The sequence below is a fragment of the Cebidichthys violaceus genome, unplaced genomic scaffold (assembly GCF_023349555.1).
Source record: "Cebidichthys violaceus isolate CVI_PGR_0920_01 unplaced genomic scaffold, fCebVio1.0.p SCAF_4, whole genome shotgun sequence".
NCBI classification, from domain to species: domain Eukaryota; kingdom Metazoa; phylum Chordata; class Actinopteri; order Perciformes; family Stichaeidae; genus Cebidichthys; species Cebidichthys violaceus.
This window is the reverse complement of record NW_027176594.1, coordinates 9,662,572-9,683,038: the sequence shown is the minus strand read 5'-3', so window position 1 is coordinate 9,683,038 and position 20,467 is coordinate 9,662,572. Positions and strand designations below refer to the sequence as shown.

General features: G+C 39.2%; 1 protein-coding gene across 6 annotated transcripts in view; it reads left to right on the top strand.

The window, feature by feature from the left end:
* Positions 1 to 20,467, top strand: part of tenm3 (teneurin transmembrane protein 3) — a 336,797-nt gene that overhangs the window by 162,269 nt on the left and 154,061 nt on the right. For 3 of the 6 annotated variants that reach the window (XM_068727438.1, XM_068727443.1, XM_068727441.1), the window contains one exon: positions 4,852 to 5,034. The exons of the other annotated variants lie outside the window; for them this stretch is intronic. In XM_068727438.1, coding sequence (XP_068583539.1) covers positions 4,852 to 5,034 — 183 coding nt within the window. The remainder of the gene's footprint in view (positions 1 to 4,851; positions 5,035 to 20,467) is intronic. 6 annotated transcript variants of the gene reach the window in all.

Sequence of the window (20,467 nt, the reverse complement as noted above, 5' to 3'; positions counted from 1 at the left end):
CTCTCTCTCTGTAATCCCAGTAACAATGTGTTCTACCAGGGCGTCTTGATATGGAGCTTGACGGAGATCAAGAGAGCAGGAAAAAACAGAGAATGTCAGCCCAAAGATTATTTCCAAACTCCACAACAATGCAGGTGGATTTTTCTCTGGCCTCTCAGAAAGCTGTAGCTCAGTGAGCCTGTGCTTTCACTAGACAGTTGTGATCTGACATAACCGCCGTACTACACACAAGGAACTTTCATTTCTTGTTGCATAGTTTGTTTCCTGAGTAGTAGATTTTGTTTGTATTTTTTTTCTGCGATGCATGTTGTCGAAACTGTTTCAATACACCCAAGCTGGCGAGATTGATTACGATTGCGGTCCTGTATCCGCGATAGGAGCAATCCTCACAAGTGGATTAGAGTAGTAAACGACTCTGTTCTCCTGTTTCTGTGGCCATTAAAACAAGCTTTTCATATTTTCCCCCTGTAGTGCTTTTCTGAAGCTCAGCATTTGGTGCCGGCCTGAAACTCCAGGTCCCATTCTCTATGAATAGCTGTCCCAGCTTTTGAGGCTGTATGTGTGAATATTGTAGATATTTTAGTTATTGTCTTTATTATTTGTATGGATAAGGTGTGTTGGTAATTGCTGTTTAATTTGACAACTGAAAATGACCATTCCTATCACATGTATTGTAGTCATGGATAACATAATATGTCAAAGTCTCAGGTTGAACCTCAGTGGCTGTCACTGTGCTCATGAACATCACACCCTACCTGCTGCTCTTGCGTGACATGCCTGAAAGCTTCACAAGGCAGTTTGGAAATTTGGCAGCCCCAAACCGCAGTTCCCACAAGTCATTTGAGGTGATGTCATTAATTTGTGTGTAATGCAGCCATGTTGCCAGGTGAATTGTTTTTGTTTTAAAGAAAACATCGTCTCTTATTCCTCCATTATTCTTATTCTTATCAGGGACATTGTAGTTCATGATCAGCGTCTTAAAGGTACCCTGGAGTTTATGTCTGCTAATAGCGCTGTGGAGCAATGCTTTACGTGTGGCTCCCCGTTTTGTTTGTCCTTGTGCACACGTACGTACATGCAAAGGCATGTGTATGCAGGACATTCCAATGTCAATGGTTTCTATATGTACTATTGGGCTGATCTACAGGTGCTCATAATGAACCAACAAAGGCAGGGAAGAAGACTGCTAGCAAATAAAACATGGAGATAAACAATGCAGGTTTCAAACTTTTAAGAAAATTGGTTTTGCAAATGTTTTCATGAGGGAAAAAACGCTTCCTTTCTCAAGGTCTACTGGTCCCCCTACCATGTTGTTTCTGCATAGATTATTTCTTAGACACTCTGATCCTGTTGTGTGTATTGTTTGTGTTTGTGTGTATGTGTTTGTAGTTATGCATCCCTGTGCTTGTATATGTGCACCATTGATATGGTGTTTGTATGCCTGTGTGTGTTCTCCAGGCAGTGTTGGCTGATTTGGACCACTGAGAGTAGACTAGACTTGGATCTGAATTCAAGCCCTTTGGCACAACAAACACCACCAGTCTCTGTAGGAACCAACCAGCAAATGATGGTTTTATTACCCGCTCTCTGACACACACACACACACACACACACACACACACACACACACAGGCAGACATACACACTGCAGTAATCGTTTCATGTGCTGTATGATTATGTGAAAACTAAGATCCCATTTTCTCTTTTCTTGGCGCTAGTAGAGACCTTGAAAGACTAAATATCTAGCTCCTCAGTGTGGGAACCCCTGGCTGGCAGAAGCCTTTAGATTTGTTTTGACCATAGCGGATACTAATCCATTTACTCTAAGGCAAAGTAGCACTTAACTATAATCTGTTTTTATTTTCAATGATGAGATTGTTAACAATTTCCTGTTAATAGAATATATAAGAAATACGCTATGTACCAATCATTTTGGAAACCCGTTAGTGGCATACACATATTACAGCCAATGTTCCATTAAAGATACGGTTTGCAAATATTGAGGAGCAGGCAGATAAAAGCATTGTACTGATGCACTAAGAACAATAAGAGCACACTCAGTCTGTCAGTCCTGTCTCAGTGAGCTCAAACCCACCAGTCAGTAAAGGGTGAAAGAAAAAGGGCCTCCGGTCATGACACAGATGTGTATATTTATGAAAACATAAGTCTGCTGATATTAATGTTGAATATATGTTGTATTATTGTCAACATTCCCACGTGTGGACCAGACCAACAATGAGCATATTCACTAACTAAGTATTGTGTGTGTATCAAAGCCTCATATATCTGCTTCACGTGCAACACCCCAATGAGTCCGTTGCACTGGGTGACATAATCCCACACTTTCCGTCCTGCTGCCCCAAACACTCACAAGAGCACCAAATGTGGAGCTGAAAATGCTCCCCTACAAATGCACTCTTTCCTCCTGATTAAGCAAAACTACAGAGCTTTGCTGCATTAAAACTATCAAAACTATGTACTGTACTTTATTTGTGAACTGAAGATGATTTTCTTCAGCAGGAAACAATGTGCTTAGGGCTAAACGTGTTCTTTGTTGAATGAGAAAGATACATTTCTTCATACTGTTCTTACATGATTTTAAACATCTCATAGTTTGGGGTTGCAAATGGTGATTTTCTTATACAGAAGCTGCTGCTTATTAATATACTGCATGAGTAAAATATTAAAACATTTTAATATTGAATTGAAATTAGTTGGTTAACATAACAATGCATAACAAGCATTGTTTGCTTGAGGAATTAATTAAAAGCGGTCTTTTAAGGCATTATAAACTGTCCAAGGAAATCAAGCATTTTGGTAATGTTAATGACCATAAAATAAATGCAGGTGCACTTGTTTGGAAACTGATTAACTTGTTTCAGAAGGATCAATTCAATGGGAGGGCTTGCCATAGACAATAGTGCAGTGCCGATCAGTTCTGCACAAAGTCTGTGGTCAAACTAGTGGACCGTCTCTGTTGTTTAATATTGCCCACATGTACTGTAGCAGTAATCCTATGTTGTTCCGGTTTCTCCAGCAAACACCACTGTGCTTTTTCTTGTTTTTCATAAACAACATCACTCTAGGGGAGCTAGTGGGGGTTATGTATTTAATAGAAAATGCCACATCCATGTGATTTTCTATCTTCGTAAAAGACGAAGAAGAAAAGGCATTCTAGTAAATAATTAAACAGAGACATGTTATTTTGGATATATATGTCGCTGTATTTTTAGCCTAAAACTGCCAAACACCAAGTGAATGTTAGGATGGGATATACAGTACAGTAGATAGCTGGAAGGGACAAGAGTGACTGTGTGTGTGAAATTGCTTCAGTGTGTGGGTTTCTCAACTCATGCGTGTGAAAGCAATAGATATAGAGTGTGTGATGTCCTACTCATTGTGTTACTCCTTTAAAGAAAATAGTACAACTGATTTATTTTTGTTTTATAGCAAGTGTCAGTATAGGTCATCAGTGCAAGCAGCTTAATACTACCCATGTTTACTGTTAGGCGGCAATCTTTATTGGCCGTAGAAATTGTGACTGAAACAAAGGAGGAAGAAAGGTGAGGTAATATAAAGAGATACAAAGTCATGTGGAGGTCGGGGTGGATGCATGGGTCAAATATACACAGGACTTTCACCCAGGAGACTGATGTTTGTGTCCCGTGTGAAACCAAAAGTCAAAACGACTTTAAGTTAATTACTGTTAGTGTGTAACTACCTTAGTACGTAACCAAATCATGTACCAGATCTTTTCCTAAACCTATCCAAGTAATTTTGTTTCACAACGTTAAATAGTGCAGGCATATATGTGGTTTTAGGAGTCATTGGGAAACAAGCTATTCTGTTGTGTAAGTATGAGGACGTTTTGATTTTAGAGAAAAAGGAGCAGAGTTGTGTTGCATTCCAAACAAGATTGCAAATATTTTCCTGCAAATAACCTAACATTGATTTTGTATTTCAATTCCTCCCTCCTTGCTTGCAAATGTGAGAGATTAAGTGATTTTGAAAGACGCATATCACATTTGTATCTGTAAAGGCAGCCACCATGGCAAGTGCTATTTAATGAAATGTGAGGGTTTTTTTCACCAACTAATTAAATTCTTTTTGGCCAACACATTTGTATGGAATGGAAGGATGGAGTTGTCTGTCTGGGCGAAACACACACACAAAGACTCCCAAACACAAATATGCACATGTGCAAACAGAGAGCGGGGCCATTTAACATTCAGAAGACACTAAATGCCAAGGTTACCACATCGATACACTATTGATTTTGCTCACTCTGCTTGTGAGTCTGTCCTCAAACAGGCAACAGCATATAGCCAGCGCTGCCTGATGCAGACAGACTGACACCTCACACAGTTCTAGAACTTGGACCGAGTTCTCTTTCGATCACAAATCAGTGGAAGAGAAGACTCAATGTGGTATTTCATCAAACTTTGTCCTTGAAATGGGAAGGGATGAGGAGTGACAGGGAGGATTTCTGTCTTCTCACTGAAATCGCTTTGTCATTTTCCCAAAAATTAGATCATGTTTCTTCAGAAGTGCAGTTAGTGACAGTGTGGGCTCCATGGTAAAGTAGCTCTGAGACCCTAACGAAGTAGCAGCGGGGGGCTGGCCTTCGCAAAGGATCAGTTCCAACCCAGTAATGGTCTTTCAGTTGCTGTAACTCCTTCAGTCTCATTCCACAATATTTTAGCCACACCATCAGCAGACCTCATCATATTTCATTGCTCACTCATTTCTTTTTTTTAAGAATTTGGTTGCTGTTGTTGTTGTTACTTTTATTCATTAATCAAAGTCATCATTCCTTTTTTTTTTTTTTTTTTTGGTTGTGTTCTTCCATAGGTTCTCCAATGCCCTCCCCCTCCTGTCCATCATCTGTCATTGACCACTCACATCCACAATTAGCCAGTCCACATGGCAAACTGTCGTTAGTCGACGTGGCTGAGCCAGAGGAAGAGGAAGAGGAGGAGGAGGAAGAAGATGAAGAGGAGTATGCAGCCAGATTGTACTTACCTGTAACACATGGTAAAGGGAATTTACTTTAATACTTTCCTAGAGATTACTTAATTTCTCCTGGTAATCTCAACTGGAATTTGACAGATTTATAAAGTTGATATTTCCCTTATGTAAAAAAAAAAAAATCAAACAAATGTTGCTCGGCAACATTCTTATTAAATTATATTTATTGGCAATATTATGATGAACATGTTTACAGAGTTTAATCTTTCAACAGCTTCACCCAAAAATACAAACCCACAAAAGGGTTTTGTCTGCATAAACAACATCAGTCAAATCCCAGTCATTTGTAAAAGATATTGTGGATATTATTATCCGTCTGCATTTGGATTAAATGTCATATGTAAGTGAGATCAGAGCGATTGTTTTTTTGGGGGGAAATTGCATACTTCTGCACTCCCTCCCCCCGTCTTGGGAACTTTTACATCTCAATCTAAACATCCAGCTGCTGCAGGAGATGCTTGGCAGCATGTGTGTCCACATGCTCTGATTAGTCAGATACCTGCTTATATTTTGTCATATTTCCTCTCAACCAGGCAGGTAGTCAAATTAGTAATTGAGTCGTTGTAAGACAGATGCAATCGTTTAGCTGGGTTGAATTCAATGAAGGTCATTGAATTCAACCCAACTTTCCCTCCACTATTTTCTCTCCCTCAGTTCATTTGTGATTGTCATCTATTGCAGGCTCTGGCATATATGAGCTGTAGCTGTTTTTCATATTTCTTACTTATAATAAATGTTGAGATCACTTACGACACTTGGCAAGCAAGCACGGTATGGAGGTTTGAACTGCTGTTGACTTCCAGTGTGCTGCCAATGGTTGTGTTTGTGAGATCAATCAGCTTTGGTGGGAATCAGACCACTTTCTCCCAGCCATTTATTGCTTGTTTGCTTTCCAACCTTCCCTCCCTTTCATGTGTGCTTCTGTGTCTTATCACACAAAACCCTAAAATTGTGTCTACTCTTGGAGAGCAACTGATAGCAACACAAAAGAGACCAATTCAGTTTATGAGTCCAAGCGAAGGTCAGCAAACTATGAATTAAAAAAGGTAAATATAATCTTGACTATTTGATTCCAGTATCTATCAGAAACAATTATGTGAGGCTGTATTGAAGAAGACTTGGAACTAGAGATTGAGACCATAAACTCATGTTTACTGAGGAAATAAATTAAGTGAGACAGAGTCATTTTCTCATAGACTTCTATACAACAAGACTTCTTTTTGCAGTGGGAGGAGTCGCCCCCTGATGGCCAGTAGAGAGAATGCAAGTTAAAGGCAGTTAGGCATTGGCTTCTCTTCTCAGACCAGGAGTTTGCTGCCCAACTTAAACTCTGCTTCTCATTGGGTCATGTAAAAAAAAGTAGTACTGGAGGAACATTGTAAATGGCTCCACTGTGTTTGACTATAAAAATCCTACAGCAAGCATCAATATGACTTAGCTGAAATCAATACGTTGTGGAAATAAGTGGGGTGAATTAAAACAATTCAGATCAATTCCACCAATCAAATCAGGCCACTTGGTATTGGTCAGTAACTCCCTAAACAGACAATTAGGGCAGTGTGCAAAGCATATTTTTTCTCTCTCATTTCAACAGTGGACACACCAAGGTTAGACAGCTGCCATTTATGATCGGTGCAACCATGTTTCATCAGGTCTGCTCCTGGTAGCTCTCCACATGGCAAATGTTAGGCTGCAAAAGTTGAGGATGAAACCCAAGTCTGGCTGTTTGAACCACATGGGATCACAAGGGGCTGAGTTTGGATCAAATCAGAGTACTGATCTGAGATCTGTTTGCCTGTGTTGGTTGACAAGGACCAGGTGCAGACTAGTGTTGGCTGGCCAATGACCCTGGATCAGTCTTCTTATAGTCAGGAGTGATATAGGAAACAGACGTTGATGGTTTGAAGAAAGGAACTAAGACAACCACAATTAGAGTCAGGCTGCATCAGGAGAGGGCATGAAAGGGATAAATAAAGAGGGAGGAGATTTCTGAGGAAGGAGAGTGAGAAACAGAAAGTTAGCTGCATGGAGTGTAGGAAATAGAGAGACAGACAGACGTCTCCTCGTATATACATTGCCCTCTAAACATAATCAGAAACAGCTCTGAAATAGGGTCTCTAAATGGCTAAAAGGTTGTGCATGTGTGGGTGTTTGTGGATGTGCGTGTGGTCCTCTTATCCCAAAGCAGTCCCAGCCTGACCTAACCAAGCAATGTTCAGCCAAACATCTAAAATATCTCTCTCACCACTTCCTGCTCTCTTTAGACATGCTTTTTTTTCCTTTATTCGCTCATATCACTCCATATCCTTCCTCCCAGCTCTCTTTTCTTTGCACCAGTGATTCTGCAGTAAGTCAAGCACTGAGGCAAAGTAAACTAGAGGCCCCTAGCTTGTATTTTTTTGCACATAAAAAGGAACGTACATAAATGCAAAAAACAATGTTTTTTTTAAACTCCTTGTTTACAGGAGGAGGATGCTGAGCAGGGGGAAACACAGAGTGTGAGAACGAAAGAGAGAATCCAGGCTCTTCTATTCCCTTCTTCCCTCAGAACACGTATTTTTATTGGCTATTTATTGGGACAGCCAAGTACTGTGTGAAGCATCAGAGACAGCGGCAAATAGTACTTTTTATGCCCATAAAGGCTCTTCCTGAAAGTCTGTCTCTACTACATGGGAAATGGGTTTCAGGTTCAGGCCATTCTTACAAACTAGTGTGACAGTGATGTACAGGTGACATTAATGGCTGATAGAGGACATATTGTATCAATCTAAATTATGCTGGAACATCAAATAAAAAAAACAAACACCTTGTGTGAGCCTATGGGCAGTTTGGCAGTGCTGCATCAGGTGCACAGTATTGGGCCTTGTCTGCATCTCAGTGAGGTTTCTGTGAACCTGGCTGCACTGACTGACTGAGAAGGGACTGATGTAAGTCAAGAACAAACAGCACAGTGTAATTTTGATGTCAAGAATGACCAGGGTTCACTAGTGCCACCTGCCTTCTCAGACCATGTCAGTGGCCGAGCCCCTGGCGTCACCATAACGAAGCCTTTTGTGTAGTTTCTTTACACTGAAGGTTCACACATCGGTATTTGACACCTTGGGAGTGACAACAGGCTGTAGGCAACCCATTTACACACAATAGAAATACAATAGTACGTTTATCATTATTATCAATAGTAGCTGCAGCAATCAGTTTGTTATTAATATGAATTGTTGCATTTTATCAAAAATGTAATGAGCTTGATTACTGTCTTGATAACTGATAATTGCAATCAATACTTGATGGCTTTATACTACTGTATCGGCGGAGTTACTTTATATAATGAAGTAGTAGCAGGAATATGCATATTTTGAGTTTCAAAAAACACCACTTATTGTCCACATGTCTCCCTCTGATGTTGGAACATTAAATATGCACAAGGACACTTTGTTGATACACAGAATACCAATGTCCAATTTAATTGTTTTGAAAATACACCGCTTGTCAATAAATTCATAGCTTTACATGAACTAAAGACATTGAGACAAACATACTTTAATGGAGATAAATGATATGAGAACTGGATGTTTGATATTTCAGGTGATTGGCTGTCTGCTGCTTTGAAAGCAGGCTTCCACTTCCCTTTGCTGCATCCCTCAGATATTTCTCCCTCTGTCTCTGCCACCTCCTTGAAAAGAGCATTGTCACTGTAATGTGCAGCACTCAATATGAACGTTATATAATTGACAAATGTGCCAACTTGCTTCCTGGTAAATATCAAATAATGTAGCTAAACTACACCAGAGAAGGAAGAAAAATAACTGACTACATTATATTACCCCTAAAGCTAGCACTAGCAAGCAGGTAATATCAATAATTAATAATACATTATGGCTGCCAGTGATACTGCAAAACCACAAATCAGACCACAAAAGAAGAAAATACTTCTCTGAAGATGTAAAGTGTGCCTGTGTGCTTGGATCCCAAATATTTCTTTATCAGCAGATGATCTTGAATTTCCTAAGAGCCTGAAACTCCTTTCAGTGAGTATATAAAAATAACGGCTACATCTTCATCAACACAACATATGTTGAGTAATTGTTTTTAATCACATATTTTAAAGGGTTGCATTAGTCACATGAGGGTATGCATGTGCACAACAGTCCCACTACTATATTCAACAGAGGGTCAATTACCATGAGAGTCTGGTTGCTTCAAAGTACCCACTGTGCGATTGCTGCAAAAAATATATATGAATATAAAGCAAAAACTAGAGACTGCAGTTGTAATGCAGACACATCTCTGCTGCTGATGGCTAATTTATTTAAATGAGAAAGAACTTTACACTGCCTTACAACAGGAGTGAGTGTCATTTTGTATAAGCTAATCAATGTGATATCAGGCAAAAGGCTGTTTTTTGTTATTTATAGGTCTGAATGCACTGCAGCCATCTCACACTTTTTGCTCGGTGCTCCGTGAAGCACAGTTTGGAGCTTATTGTCTTAACGACAGCATTTTATATTATTTAATGGCGTAACAGCAGCTTGAGCCACTTTAGCCACCACATGCGCTCGTCCCCGATTGCTGGTTTATGTAATGGCGATAAAGCTTAAATGTCAACCGTGTAAAATACGTCATTGCTTTACTCCAACTATTGGCAATAGTGGCTACCTTAAATCCTAAAATAGTGGCCTTTATTTACTTCAACTACAGAAAGGAAAAGGACCACAGGTGTTTTGTATTAAAAGCCTTCCAGCTCAAGGCTCAAAGGACATAAACTAATCCCTTTCCTGCTTTGGCTTTTAATGTGAGACATGGGATATAGGAAAGTTCATGAATGGTAAATTAACAACTATCAGAAAAAACAGGCGATTATTGTGATTAAAAATAATTAGTGGATGAAAACAATATTTATGTTAAAAAAGGGAAACTGAGAACAGATCGATGAGGATCACTCTGTTGTTGTAGAAATGTATGTGATGCTGAATTTACCACGAGAGCATTATTTGTTTGGTAAGTGCACATACACGTGCATGTAGCATATTCATTCGTCAAAAAATCAAGAAACCATTTTAGTTTTTTTCCTATTGCACCTGTACATCCGGTGCGAGCGAGCCCTTCATTTTGAAATTAATATAACAATGATTATATAAAACTAAAACAGGCAAAGTCGTTAAAAAGGTCAAAAAGTACAATAAAAGATATAAAATAACATATTAAAGGACCAAGAGTCATAGTCAAGAAAAAACCCCATAAAAGGCTACAACCAATGAATCAAGTCAGAATCACATGCAACATTAAATAAGCAGTGGAGTGATATGTTATCTTGTTCATGTTTTTGTTAGTACTCTGCTGCATTTTGTATGAGTCCAGGTGTGTTAATTGATGTCTCTGGCTGACCAGTGAGCAGGGCGTTACAGTCATGTGGTCACGAGAGGATAAAAGTATCGGTCAGTTATGTTGTATGTTGAATTGACAGAAAAGGTTGATTTGTTGCACTATTGTCAATTTATTCATTGTGTCATTCATGTGTTTGTATTCACACTTAAGGCACTGAAAACATGTGGTGGCTTGCATATCAATAGTGTTGAAACTGACACATCCCTTTTTAGAGTGTAAAAGAACGATATGCAGATGAAGGTGTTTGAATAGAGCAGACTTTAAAGCATAGTATGACAGTGTTGCTTCTATCTAAGGACGTCTCTGCAGTGGGAAGCCAATTGTTGCCTGACGACATTAGAGTCTGAGCTGCGACGTGTCTCTCCCACACTTGCTTTCTTTTTCTTTGTTTACAAGAGCAGGCTGAACAGTGAGCCTTTTTGTTTTTTCCTCCCTCAAAGTGTAACACAGGGTGTGGCATGGACACAGTATTATTTTATTCACACTGCTGCCTCAGGCTAAAGCTTCCTCTTGCATTCTCACTGTAATCAACAGCACTGCTGAGTTGCTCTGATGGACAAAAATGTATTCACTCTGGCAGAAAAATCTAAGATGGATCATAAACAAATCTGTGAAATTATTGTTGATCACCGAAGCACATAGACAACCAGGGAATCAGTTTCCAGTCTGAATTTGTTTGGGTGTAGCAGAGTTGCTTGATCAGTGTCCAACCCATTCTTGTAATGCACGTCAGTCTCTCAGAATGACAATGGTTATTTCTCTCATTATTCATGTAAAACAAAGTTATAGATGGACAATAGACTTTTTCTGGATCAAAAAATCTGGTCCAAAACTAGTCTTTCATGATCCTCAAAACAACACCAGTAAGTAACATGTTGTCACAGAACTTCTATTGTGATTTACTGTCTTACATTCAGCTACAATTTGCATATATAACTCATCTCATCTCAGGTTACCTGCTACGTATTTAGTCATGTGTTGTGTAATAATTACTTACAAACAATAATCAGCCACCAAATTAAAATTGTCTTTTCAAAGACAGGATATTAACAATTTCTTATCTGATCAAAATGTCACATTATTCCGTTCAGGTTACCGTCTTCTATAGATAAACAATGTAATATTGTTTAATTATATAACATTAAAAAGCCAGTATTAGTTCTGTAAATTGTTTCAAATCAGCGGTGGCATTTGTTTTAAAGCAAGTGAACAAAGACGGTGTAATAGCACGCCACTCCTCAGCTCTCCCCGAGAGTGAAAAGACGCCAAAACCCCTCCAGCATCCAGCCTTTAGATGCCTCAGAGACGCCAAGGCTATCAGCTCAAAGTGGAAAAAGCAACAGAAAACAGACAAGTTTCTTTGCAAACGGGGGTGACGCCAAGGCATATTGACAGCGTCTATGCTGAAAGCAAAAGGGAGGTCAGACCGAAGCGGAGAGAGAAACACGAATAACACTTAGTGCTTTTTACTTTGGGACCAAGTAGGCAATTCTCCTCAACACCAGAACTAATCAATGGACCATTGAATGAAAGAGAGGAAGGAGAGAGAGAGAGAGAGAAAGAGAGAGAGAAAAACATATTTCTCCTCAACACCAGACCTGATCAATGATGGGAGGAAGGGATGGAGAGTAGGAAGGAAGAACGAAAGAAAGGACCCTTCTTGACATGAGAAAGAATCAATGGATAGAGGCACAGAGCGGGGTCAAACTGCAGAAAATAAATTTGAAAGAAAATTGTAAGAGGGGAGAGAACGAGTAGAGAGTCAATCATTGATCAGGCTAATGAACCCCAGGCTAGTGGCTGGTGGCTGGTATTTAAGCATCAAACACACACACAAGGTAAAAGGCACAAACACACTGCTCACGTCTGAGGCTGATTGCAGAATGGAGTCACTTAAGTAAATCAAAATGTTGTAGCAGACTCCATACCAGGAGACAGAGAGACGGAGAGAGAGGCAGACAAAGAGATAGAGTGGAAGGGTGTGTGTGTGCTTGTGTATGTGTGTGACAGCCAGTGCACTGCCCTGACTATGAAATGAGACACAGATGGAAGAATATTTTGAAATGATATACTACAACCCGTTTGTCTTGTTCGAGTTTAATCCAGTTTATATTTGTGTCAATGTATGAGTTAAAGTTCTTTATTTTGGTTGTGATTTGTCCACATCCTTGGTGCTAATCTCTCATTGTTTTTCAGACTTGCACTGTTCTCAAAGATTTGTAGGGTTTTATGGTGAATGGTTGGTCTTTTTCAAGTCCTGGATATTTTGCTTGGCGGTTGCCATTGTAACACAAGGTTAACATTTTGAAACAGTGGCGGTTAACATTGTAACATGGTTAACGTTGTGAAACGGTGGTGGTTAATGTTGTGAAACAGTGGCTGTTAACGTTGCAACCCGTGGTTAATGTTGTGAAACGGTTCCGGTTAACATTGTAACACATGGTTAACATTGTGAAACTGGTGGTTAACGCTGTAACACGTAGTTAAGGTTGTGACACGGTTGCAGTTAACGTTGTAACACGAGGTTAACATTGTGAAACTGGCAGTTAACATAACACGTGGTTAATGATGTGAAACGGTGGCGCCTAATATTGTAACACGTGGTTAATTAAGGTTATGACACGGTTGTGGTTAGGTTTTTAACACATGGTTAACCTAGTGAAACGCTGGAGGTTAGCTTTGTAACATGAGGTTAAAGTTGTGAAACGGTGCTGGTTAACATTATAACACGTGATTAACATTGTGAAACGATGGCGGTTGACATAACACTTGATTAATGTTGTGAAACAATGGCGGTTAAAGGTGTAACACTTGGTTTACTTTATGAAACGGTGGCTGTTAACGTTGTAACACGTGGTTAACACTCTGAAACGTTGGTGGTTAGGTTTAAGTAGGGATGTCACAATACCAAAAATGTAGTAGTTGATACCAATAACTGTGAAATTCCAGAATTTTCATGAAATCAAGGTAGAAAACAAAACAATATATCCCTGATGATCCAACTCAAATTTCTCACCAAAAAATAACTTTTACAAGATTACATTTAAACACATCATAGGAATGTTATAATTTAACTTCACCCTTTCGTAATTTTTACTGAATATAGCTTGAAGGCATCATAATGCAACTCAATGCAACCTTAACAGCTAACGTTAACTGGCCATCCTCGTGACGATTTCAACATGGATTTATTTTTCACAGTATAACGTTAGAATTATCAGAGAAATATTCTATAAACGTCGGGACGCTGTTAGTCTCGAGCCCTGATCTCCAGTACTTACATGCAATACTGTAGATAAATGAGTACTGTCATGTTTTTAGAATTCTGGCATGAACTTGGTACTGAATCATTTGTTCTCATGACAACCCTAGGTTTAAGCAACAAACCTGTGTGGTTAAGTTTACCCAGTTCCCTGGGAGAAAATCCTGTTTGTTTGACCCATCCAACAAGCCCTCGCTCCCACCCTTTGCAGACTTCCTCTTGCTCTTAACTTATGTCCGTTGCTCTGATTGTGTACTAATGACAAGAATAGGTTTACATTGGAGTTGACCGAAAGCTTGGTGCATCTCGCTTTAGGGTACGTTGTGTGCCCAAGCATCTGTACTCGACGCCCTGGGAGTGAAACCAGCTTGGGTCACATTATTATCAAATACTTCTGTGAGTGCTAATCTTGGAGGAGGATGAGGGCAAATGTTTTGCTTGTACTATTTTACCAGGTACTGTAGGTTTTGTGATGACATAAGGTGGACAAACTTTAGAACTGACATCTGTATAATATAAGCAGGCTAATGGGATTATTTTAAAAGAAACCAATGCTGCTATGAAGTTGGGCAATTTAAGGTAAATTGTTGGTGTCCTTTTAACAAAATGTGTCTGAAATGTGCAACACGATGCTAACATCTGCTACAACGTGTTTCTAGATAGGAATGCTGAATAAATAATATTGCTAACCAACCAAATACACATTGAGATAATGTCCCTCTTATTAATGTCCCTCTTGCATTCCTGATGTGTTTTCCAGATGCATCTTTTTTTATCGTTCAAAAGCGCTTTTATACATCATATCCATATATAAATACCTCACTCCAGGGTAATGTTGGCTCCGCTTCCGCTGTGTGGATTTAGTGGGTTACAACCACAGAGTGGGCCCAAGGACGCCAATTTACACACATCTGCTGAATAAGACACTTGGTGCACATTGGTAGAGTGTGAAGCAGGATTTAGTTGTAACCTTAACCATCTTGACACTGCATGTGTCAGTTAAAAATGTCATATCTTGGCCAGAATAAATGGAACCTTGGCCAGTGTATAATTACTTTATTTTCACTTTGTTTAAATGTATTTGTTCTTGATGGAACGCAGTAGAATCGGTTTCAGCACTAGCCCTGTCAATTAGCGTTCATATCGACCAATAAATCTCTGTTCCCAGGGTCTGTATGGAAAGCCTGTTCTTGTCTGTCTGGAAAAAGACAGACATACTGCTATGAATAAAATAGGTCCAAACAACCTGCCAGCACACATCTAATAGAAGCAGAGCAATTACAAACAAGTTTGTCTCCGTTGTCAATAGTGTGTACGATTAACCTGAACATTTCTGAATATATAAATGATGCCCTAAATGTTCAAATTGAGGAGGAGACAAGCAAGAAAGTCGAGACAACACAGTAAAAGCTCTTTTATATGTTGGTCTTGAACACAATCCCTTACTCAATTACTGACAGCAGAACCGAGTGTAATTGTACTAAGGTAATGTTTTGTTACTCACAAAAGGAATGTGGTGGATTTATTTGCAGTCTTATTTTTATTTTGGTGGTTTGCCAGCAGGTCGCAAAACCTAAATGACAATATTCTGTTTAGCATTCCAAAAGGACCCTCATAAACCTTACAAAACATTTACTAAGAATGCTTCCTGATCTCCCACCTCATGGTGTCATTATGTTTTGGTAACTGAACCTACTTGGTTAAGTTTAGGGAAAAATTGTGGTCAGGATTCAAATAAATAACACTGACTTCAGTCTCCTCTGTCAAAGTCAGGTAATGCATGTGTTCAGTCAATCACCTCAACCTCAAACCTTAAATATGTTGTTTTAAATATGTATACAACGTCATGATTACTTTACTAGTGATTGTAATACTCTGTTGTGTCATCAAATGACCATCACTTTCGATTTTCTCATGACTGCAAGAGGGTGCTTGTCAGAAAATGCAACCCTTGTCTTATTTTAAGCTGTTTGAAAACACAACTGATGTAGTGGCTTTTCTGGTGAGGACATGGTCCCATGGGGAAAACCCATTTCAGTTAATGGTCCCACATCCTCTCTTCAAGCATCACCCTCATGGCAAATGTCTGTTATAGCCCTTCTTTTGGTAAAACTCTAGCAATAGCAAAAGTGTCAGCATGTGCACTCCATCCAGCAATCTTCATATAGGGAACCTTGTAGTCTCAAGGGGCTTTTACTGTGGTTGTTATTGAGATTCAATTGTATTTCAGTAATATGTTTCATCTCATACTCAAACCAAAAAGAAAATTTAATTTTGAGAGTGAGAAAAAAGGGGATTATGATGGAAATGTGAAAACAAAGAGTGGGGCATACGTTCGAACAAATCCTGGTGGCAGTGACAGAAAAAGGATAGAAAACAGATGAAAGAGTAAAAAAAGAGAACGCAAAGGAAGACCCAGTGGCTTTGAGGAACACAGTCTTCCATATAAACGACTTGGCCACAGCTAGAGAGTAAAAGAACGGATAGAGGGAGGAGGGAGGGAAGGAGAGAGACAGGGCACCGAGAGCTGACTTGGCAGGAGAAAATGAATGAGGGAATGAGGGCGAGAGAGACAGAGAGGAGAGGGAGGGTGGATGAGGGGTCAGTGCACTGGTGCTACAATAAGGAGTGAGAAATGTGGACTGATGAGAGGCTCTGAAAAGGCTGCAGCTGCCTATACTAAATAACTGAGAGGATAGGAGAGTAAGAGAGGGGGTCAGATGAAGAGGATGGCAGGAGTAGAAGGGAGGTGATGTGAAGATGTGGAGGGAGAGAAAGAAAAGATGGAAATCGAGCCATGCCAATGTTGGAGCGAAGAAGAAGATTTCATCCAAATCAATTGAATGAGAGGAAAAGAACATATATTGATGCCATCTTCTATGTCATGGTTTATCTCTCCACTTCCTTTTTTTCATTAATCTTGTTTCCTTGTTACCATCACTATTCCTATCATCAGCAAGCACCTTCTTTCTATTTGCTGCTCCATTCTCAACCAAATGAGCTTCATTGGCGCAAATGCTAGTCAGCCACATTAGCACAGCAATGAAGTACATGATCAAGTCAACCAATTAAGGGGTTGTTTTGAAAAGTTGGACTTCATTCTATGGTTTATTTTGTATGACAAAGATCATGCCCTATCCTGATGGTACTAAAAAGGTCAAGTCATTTTTGATCAAGTATCACAGACCAAAAGTCAGCCTCTATCTGAAGAGAGCCTGATCTGGATATACAGACATCTAAGCTCAGCTGATACTCCACATTTATAGTATATCTACCTTTCACTGGTACCCAGACATGGCCTTGTTCATTCATCGTCTTTGCCCATCACTTATACATGGTGACAATGGGAAATGACAGACTGACGAAACTAATTGGTATACAAGGAGATAATCCAGATTGCCTGCTGTATTTGAGCCTCGTGTTTCATTAGATGTGGTTATTCTGCTGACAGAAAATAGACATATTCAAAGAAACACTTTTTTGGATGAAAATGTTGAATATAATTTAGGATTTAGTTAGTAATAGTGAGGTAACTGTTTTTCGGATAGTGTTGAGAACTGGATTACCCATAAAGCCTGTGCGCTGGTCTGTTTCTCAGTGTGTGAGGGATACTTAGTGTAGAGGTTCAGCTGTTATTGGTCCAGCTGTCTTTGGAAGGATTCCCTCACACTTTACAATAGAGGGCATACTATTGAATTTCATTCCTAAAAGGTCAAAATGTAATTGGCTACAAAGGTGACCTCTGTGCTATTTTTCTCGTGTGATAGGCTACAAGCAACATTACAATTTGACTTGAATTGAATTGACACCAACTTAAGCAGATCTTGTTTGTTATATTTCTGAGTCCCCACCCACTCGACAGGACTCATTAATTATGGGCTGGAGGCATGGAAATCATGCTGTGCCTTCACAACTACAATACAAATATCGGTGCAGATTAAAATATAGCTAATAGATTAATCAGGAAATTGGTTATCAGTAGTGGATCTGAGTTCTGATTAATTAATTCAAAAGAATATTTTGATTTACAAAAAAGATATGGTTGTGCTTTGTTAAGACTTTTTTTTTCCTTTTAGGAAATTTCAGTATTTTTTGATTTTGTGAAATCAACCTATCCAGCTTCCAGAGCACTGTTTTTTGGATAGAAACCACTGTAATGCCACTCCATAATGTATTTGCAAGGATGTCACAGTTGACAAAATTTCTCATTGAACTCAGAGTCACTTATTCCTGTGTGGAAATAGCACCAGAAATTAATTTACAGTAGGTAAATACTTTGAAAGTACAATGTGGCCCCACTTTCCTTTTTTAGAAATGTGGACCACTGTAGCTTAAATGACCTCTTTAATTACATGGAGTGAAATCCCCTGTGTCGAAGAGGATGCGCTTGTGTCTAAGAGGATTACTGTGACGCTAACGCTGCTGTTAAAATGGTCTCCGAGTACAAACTGTCAGTCCTGGCCGACCTGTTGTTGTAGAAGCACTGTGACTTGCTACCATTTCCCTCTCACGCACTTTCCTTCCCTTCTTTGCTGCATCCCATTATGTTTTCATTTCATGCTTTCCCTTCCCCTCTTTCTTCTCCTTTCACTTTGCCTTAATTCCTTCACATGTGTCACTTTTTGTTTCTTTCTCCAGGTCTTCACTTTGCCCTCCCCCTCCTTTCCCCCCCTCTCTCTTTTCCTCTCCACGTCTCTTTCTCTTTAAAAGGTGATGTGTATTGTCAGATGCAGTGACCATGAAAACACCAATTTTACAGCAATGGAATTCAGGAACAGGAGTGACTGGAGAGGAGTGCGGAGGAAGAGCACCACCATAACACACACACACATTTGTAAAGTTTTTTTAACGCTTTAACAACGTTTGTATTATGCATGTCAGGCCCCTCAGTTACTGCACGTTTGGCTAGCATCTTGTCCCAAACCAATGTCTTCACCATACATTTCATTAAAAAATTATGTATCAATTTATTATAAATCTAATCTATAATCTTTCTAAGTCCCTTGTTTATTTGCTTTTCATCCATGAAACAGGTGTGACAAATAATTCCAGGTTACAAACAATCTTCAACTATAGTAATTTGTTGTTTTTTCATTTGTTTATTGGTTTATTTGATAAGAGACAGTGCACATTAATAAAACATTTCTGTAAAGAGTTAGCCAAGAGGCTATTTTTCATCTGTAGTCCCAAGAGGCAGATGTTACAAAATAAACCTAAAAACACAATATAATCATCAGGAGACTCTTAAACATTGTCAAGTACTAACAAGACATGCAACACAGAGGCTCTCAAAGTCAACACACAGAAAGCAAATAAAATAAGGGATAACTATGTTAAAATAGAAACATGGATTAAAGACAATATTATGCTGCAATTGTTAGACACAAAAAAACATCCATGTCAGAGGCACAAAACATAAAAGCATGCAGAGTATGTGAAATATATAAATCAGTCAGACAGATAAACAACAATAAAGACATGCATGCAGGTAGATGACGGTCGACCGGCAATTTCAAGACAGACAGACAGGTGACAACAGACAGACAGAGGGAAAGTTCAACACGGACAGAGGAGCAGTTACATTCTAGTGCTGACAGAGCTGGGTACTAACTAACCATTTCTTTAGTTGAGCTTTAAATGAACAGTTTGTTTGTAGTTCTCTAATGGTCACTGAGATGGAGTTCCATTCTAGTGAAGCTTGTACTGAAAATGCAGACTGACTGAAAGCACTTTTCCTGAGTGGGTTAATGCAATCCCCTCTTGCTGCACATCTTGTGAGCAGATATCCAGTTGTTCTTATGATAAACTGTTTGAGCGGAGGAGAGGTCAAGCCATGTATAATCTTGTACATGAGACAGACATGCACATATTTAGTCATGTTCTCCCAACTAAACAAGTTATATTTTTTTTAGTATAGGGCAATGATGAGAAAGAACAGATTTTTTTATCAAGGATTTTGAGTGTTCGTCTATACAATGACTGTAGTGGTTTCAGAGTAGTGGTGCTGGCCTGTGACTAGGTTGTTAAACAGTAAGTGATATGGGAAAGAACCATAGAAAGCATGTACGTCTTAGCTGCTTCTGTTGACATGTTGTTTCGTGTGAACCTGAAATTTGATAAATTAAATTTGACCCGGTTACAGACCTTTTTCACCTGAGATTTGAATGATAGTTTGGAATCAAAAAGTTCTCCGAGATACTTGTATTCAGGTACAACCTGTAGCCTCTCCCCAGATACAAAGACATCTGGCTCTACACTACCAGAGTTTGTTTTGGTAAAAATCATACATACTGTTTTGGATACGTTTAGTTTTGAACAGCATTGCTTTAACCATGCAGTTACATGAACCATGGAGTTAGTAAGTTAATTTGAAACTTGTCCCATTTTGCTACCAGGCCAGGCAAGTAAATTACAGTGTCATCTGTATACATTTGGATGTTGGTGTCAGGACATGCTGATGGCAGATCATTGATATATAAAGAGAACAGCAGTGGGTCCAGGACAGATCCTTGTGGGACGCCTGTGGACAAGTGGAGGGCAGTAGATTGATAGTTCTGTATTGGACATACTGTGATCTATTTAGCAAATACGATTCAATCCATTTAAGTGTACCTGAGGAGAAATTTGACACTGTATGATTAACAGTGTCAAATTCCTTCTTGAGATCAAAAAATACAACTCCAACAACACCCTTTTTGTCCAATAGAAATTTGATTTGTTTCTGTGAAGAAACAAGTGGCTGTCTCAGTAGAATAATTGGCTCTGAAGCCGAATTGCATTGGGTGAAGGGCAAAA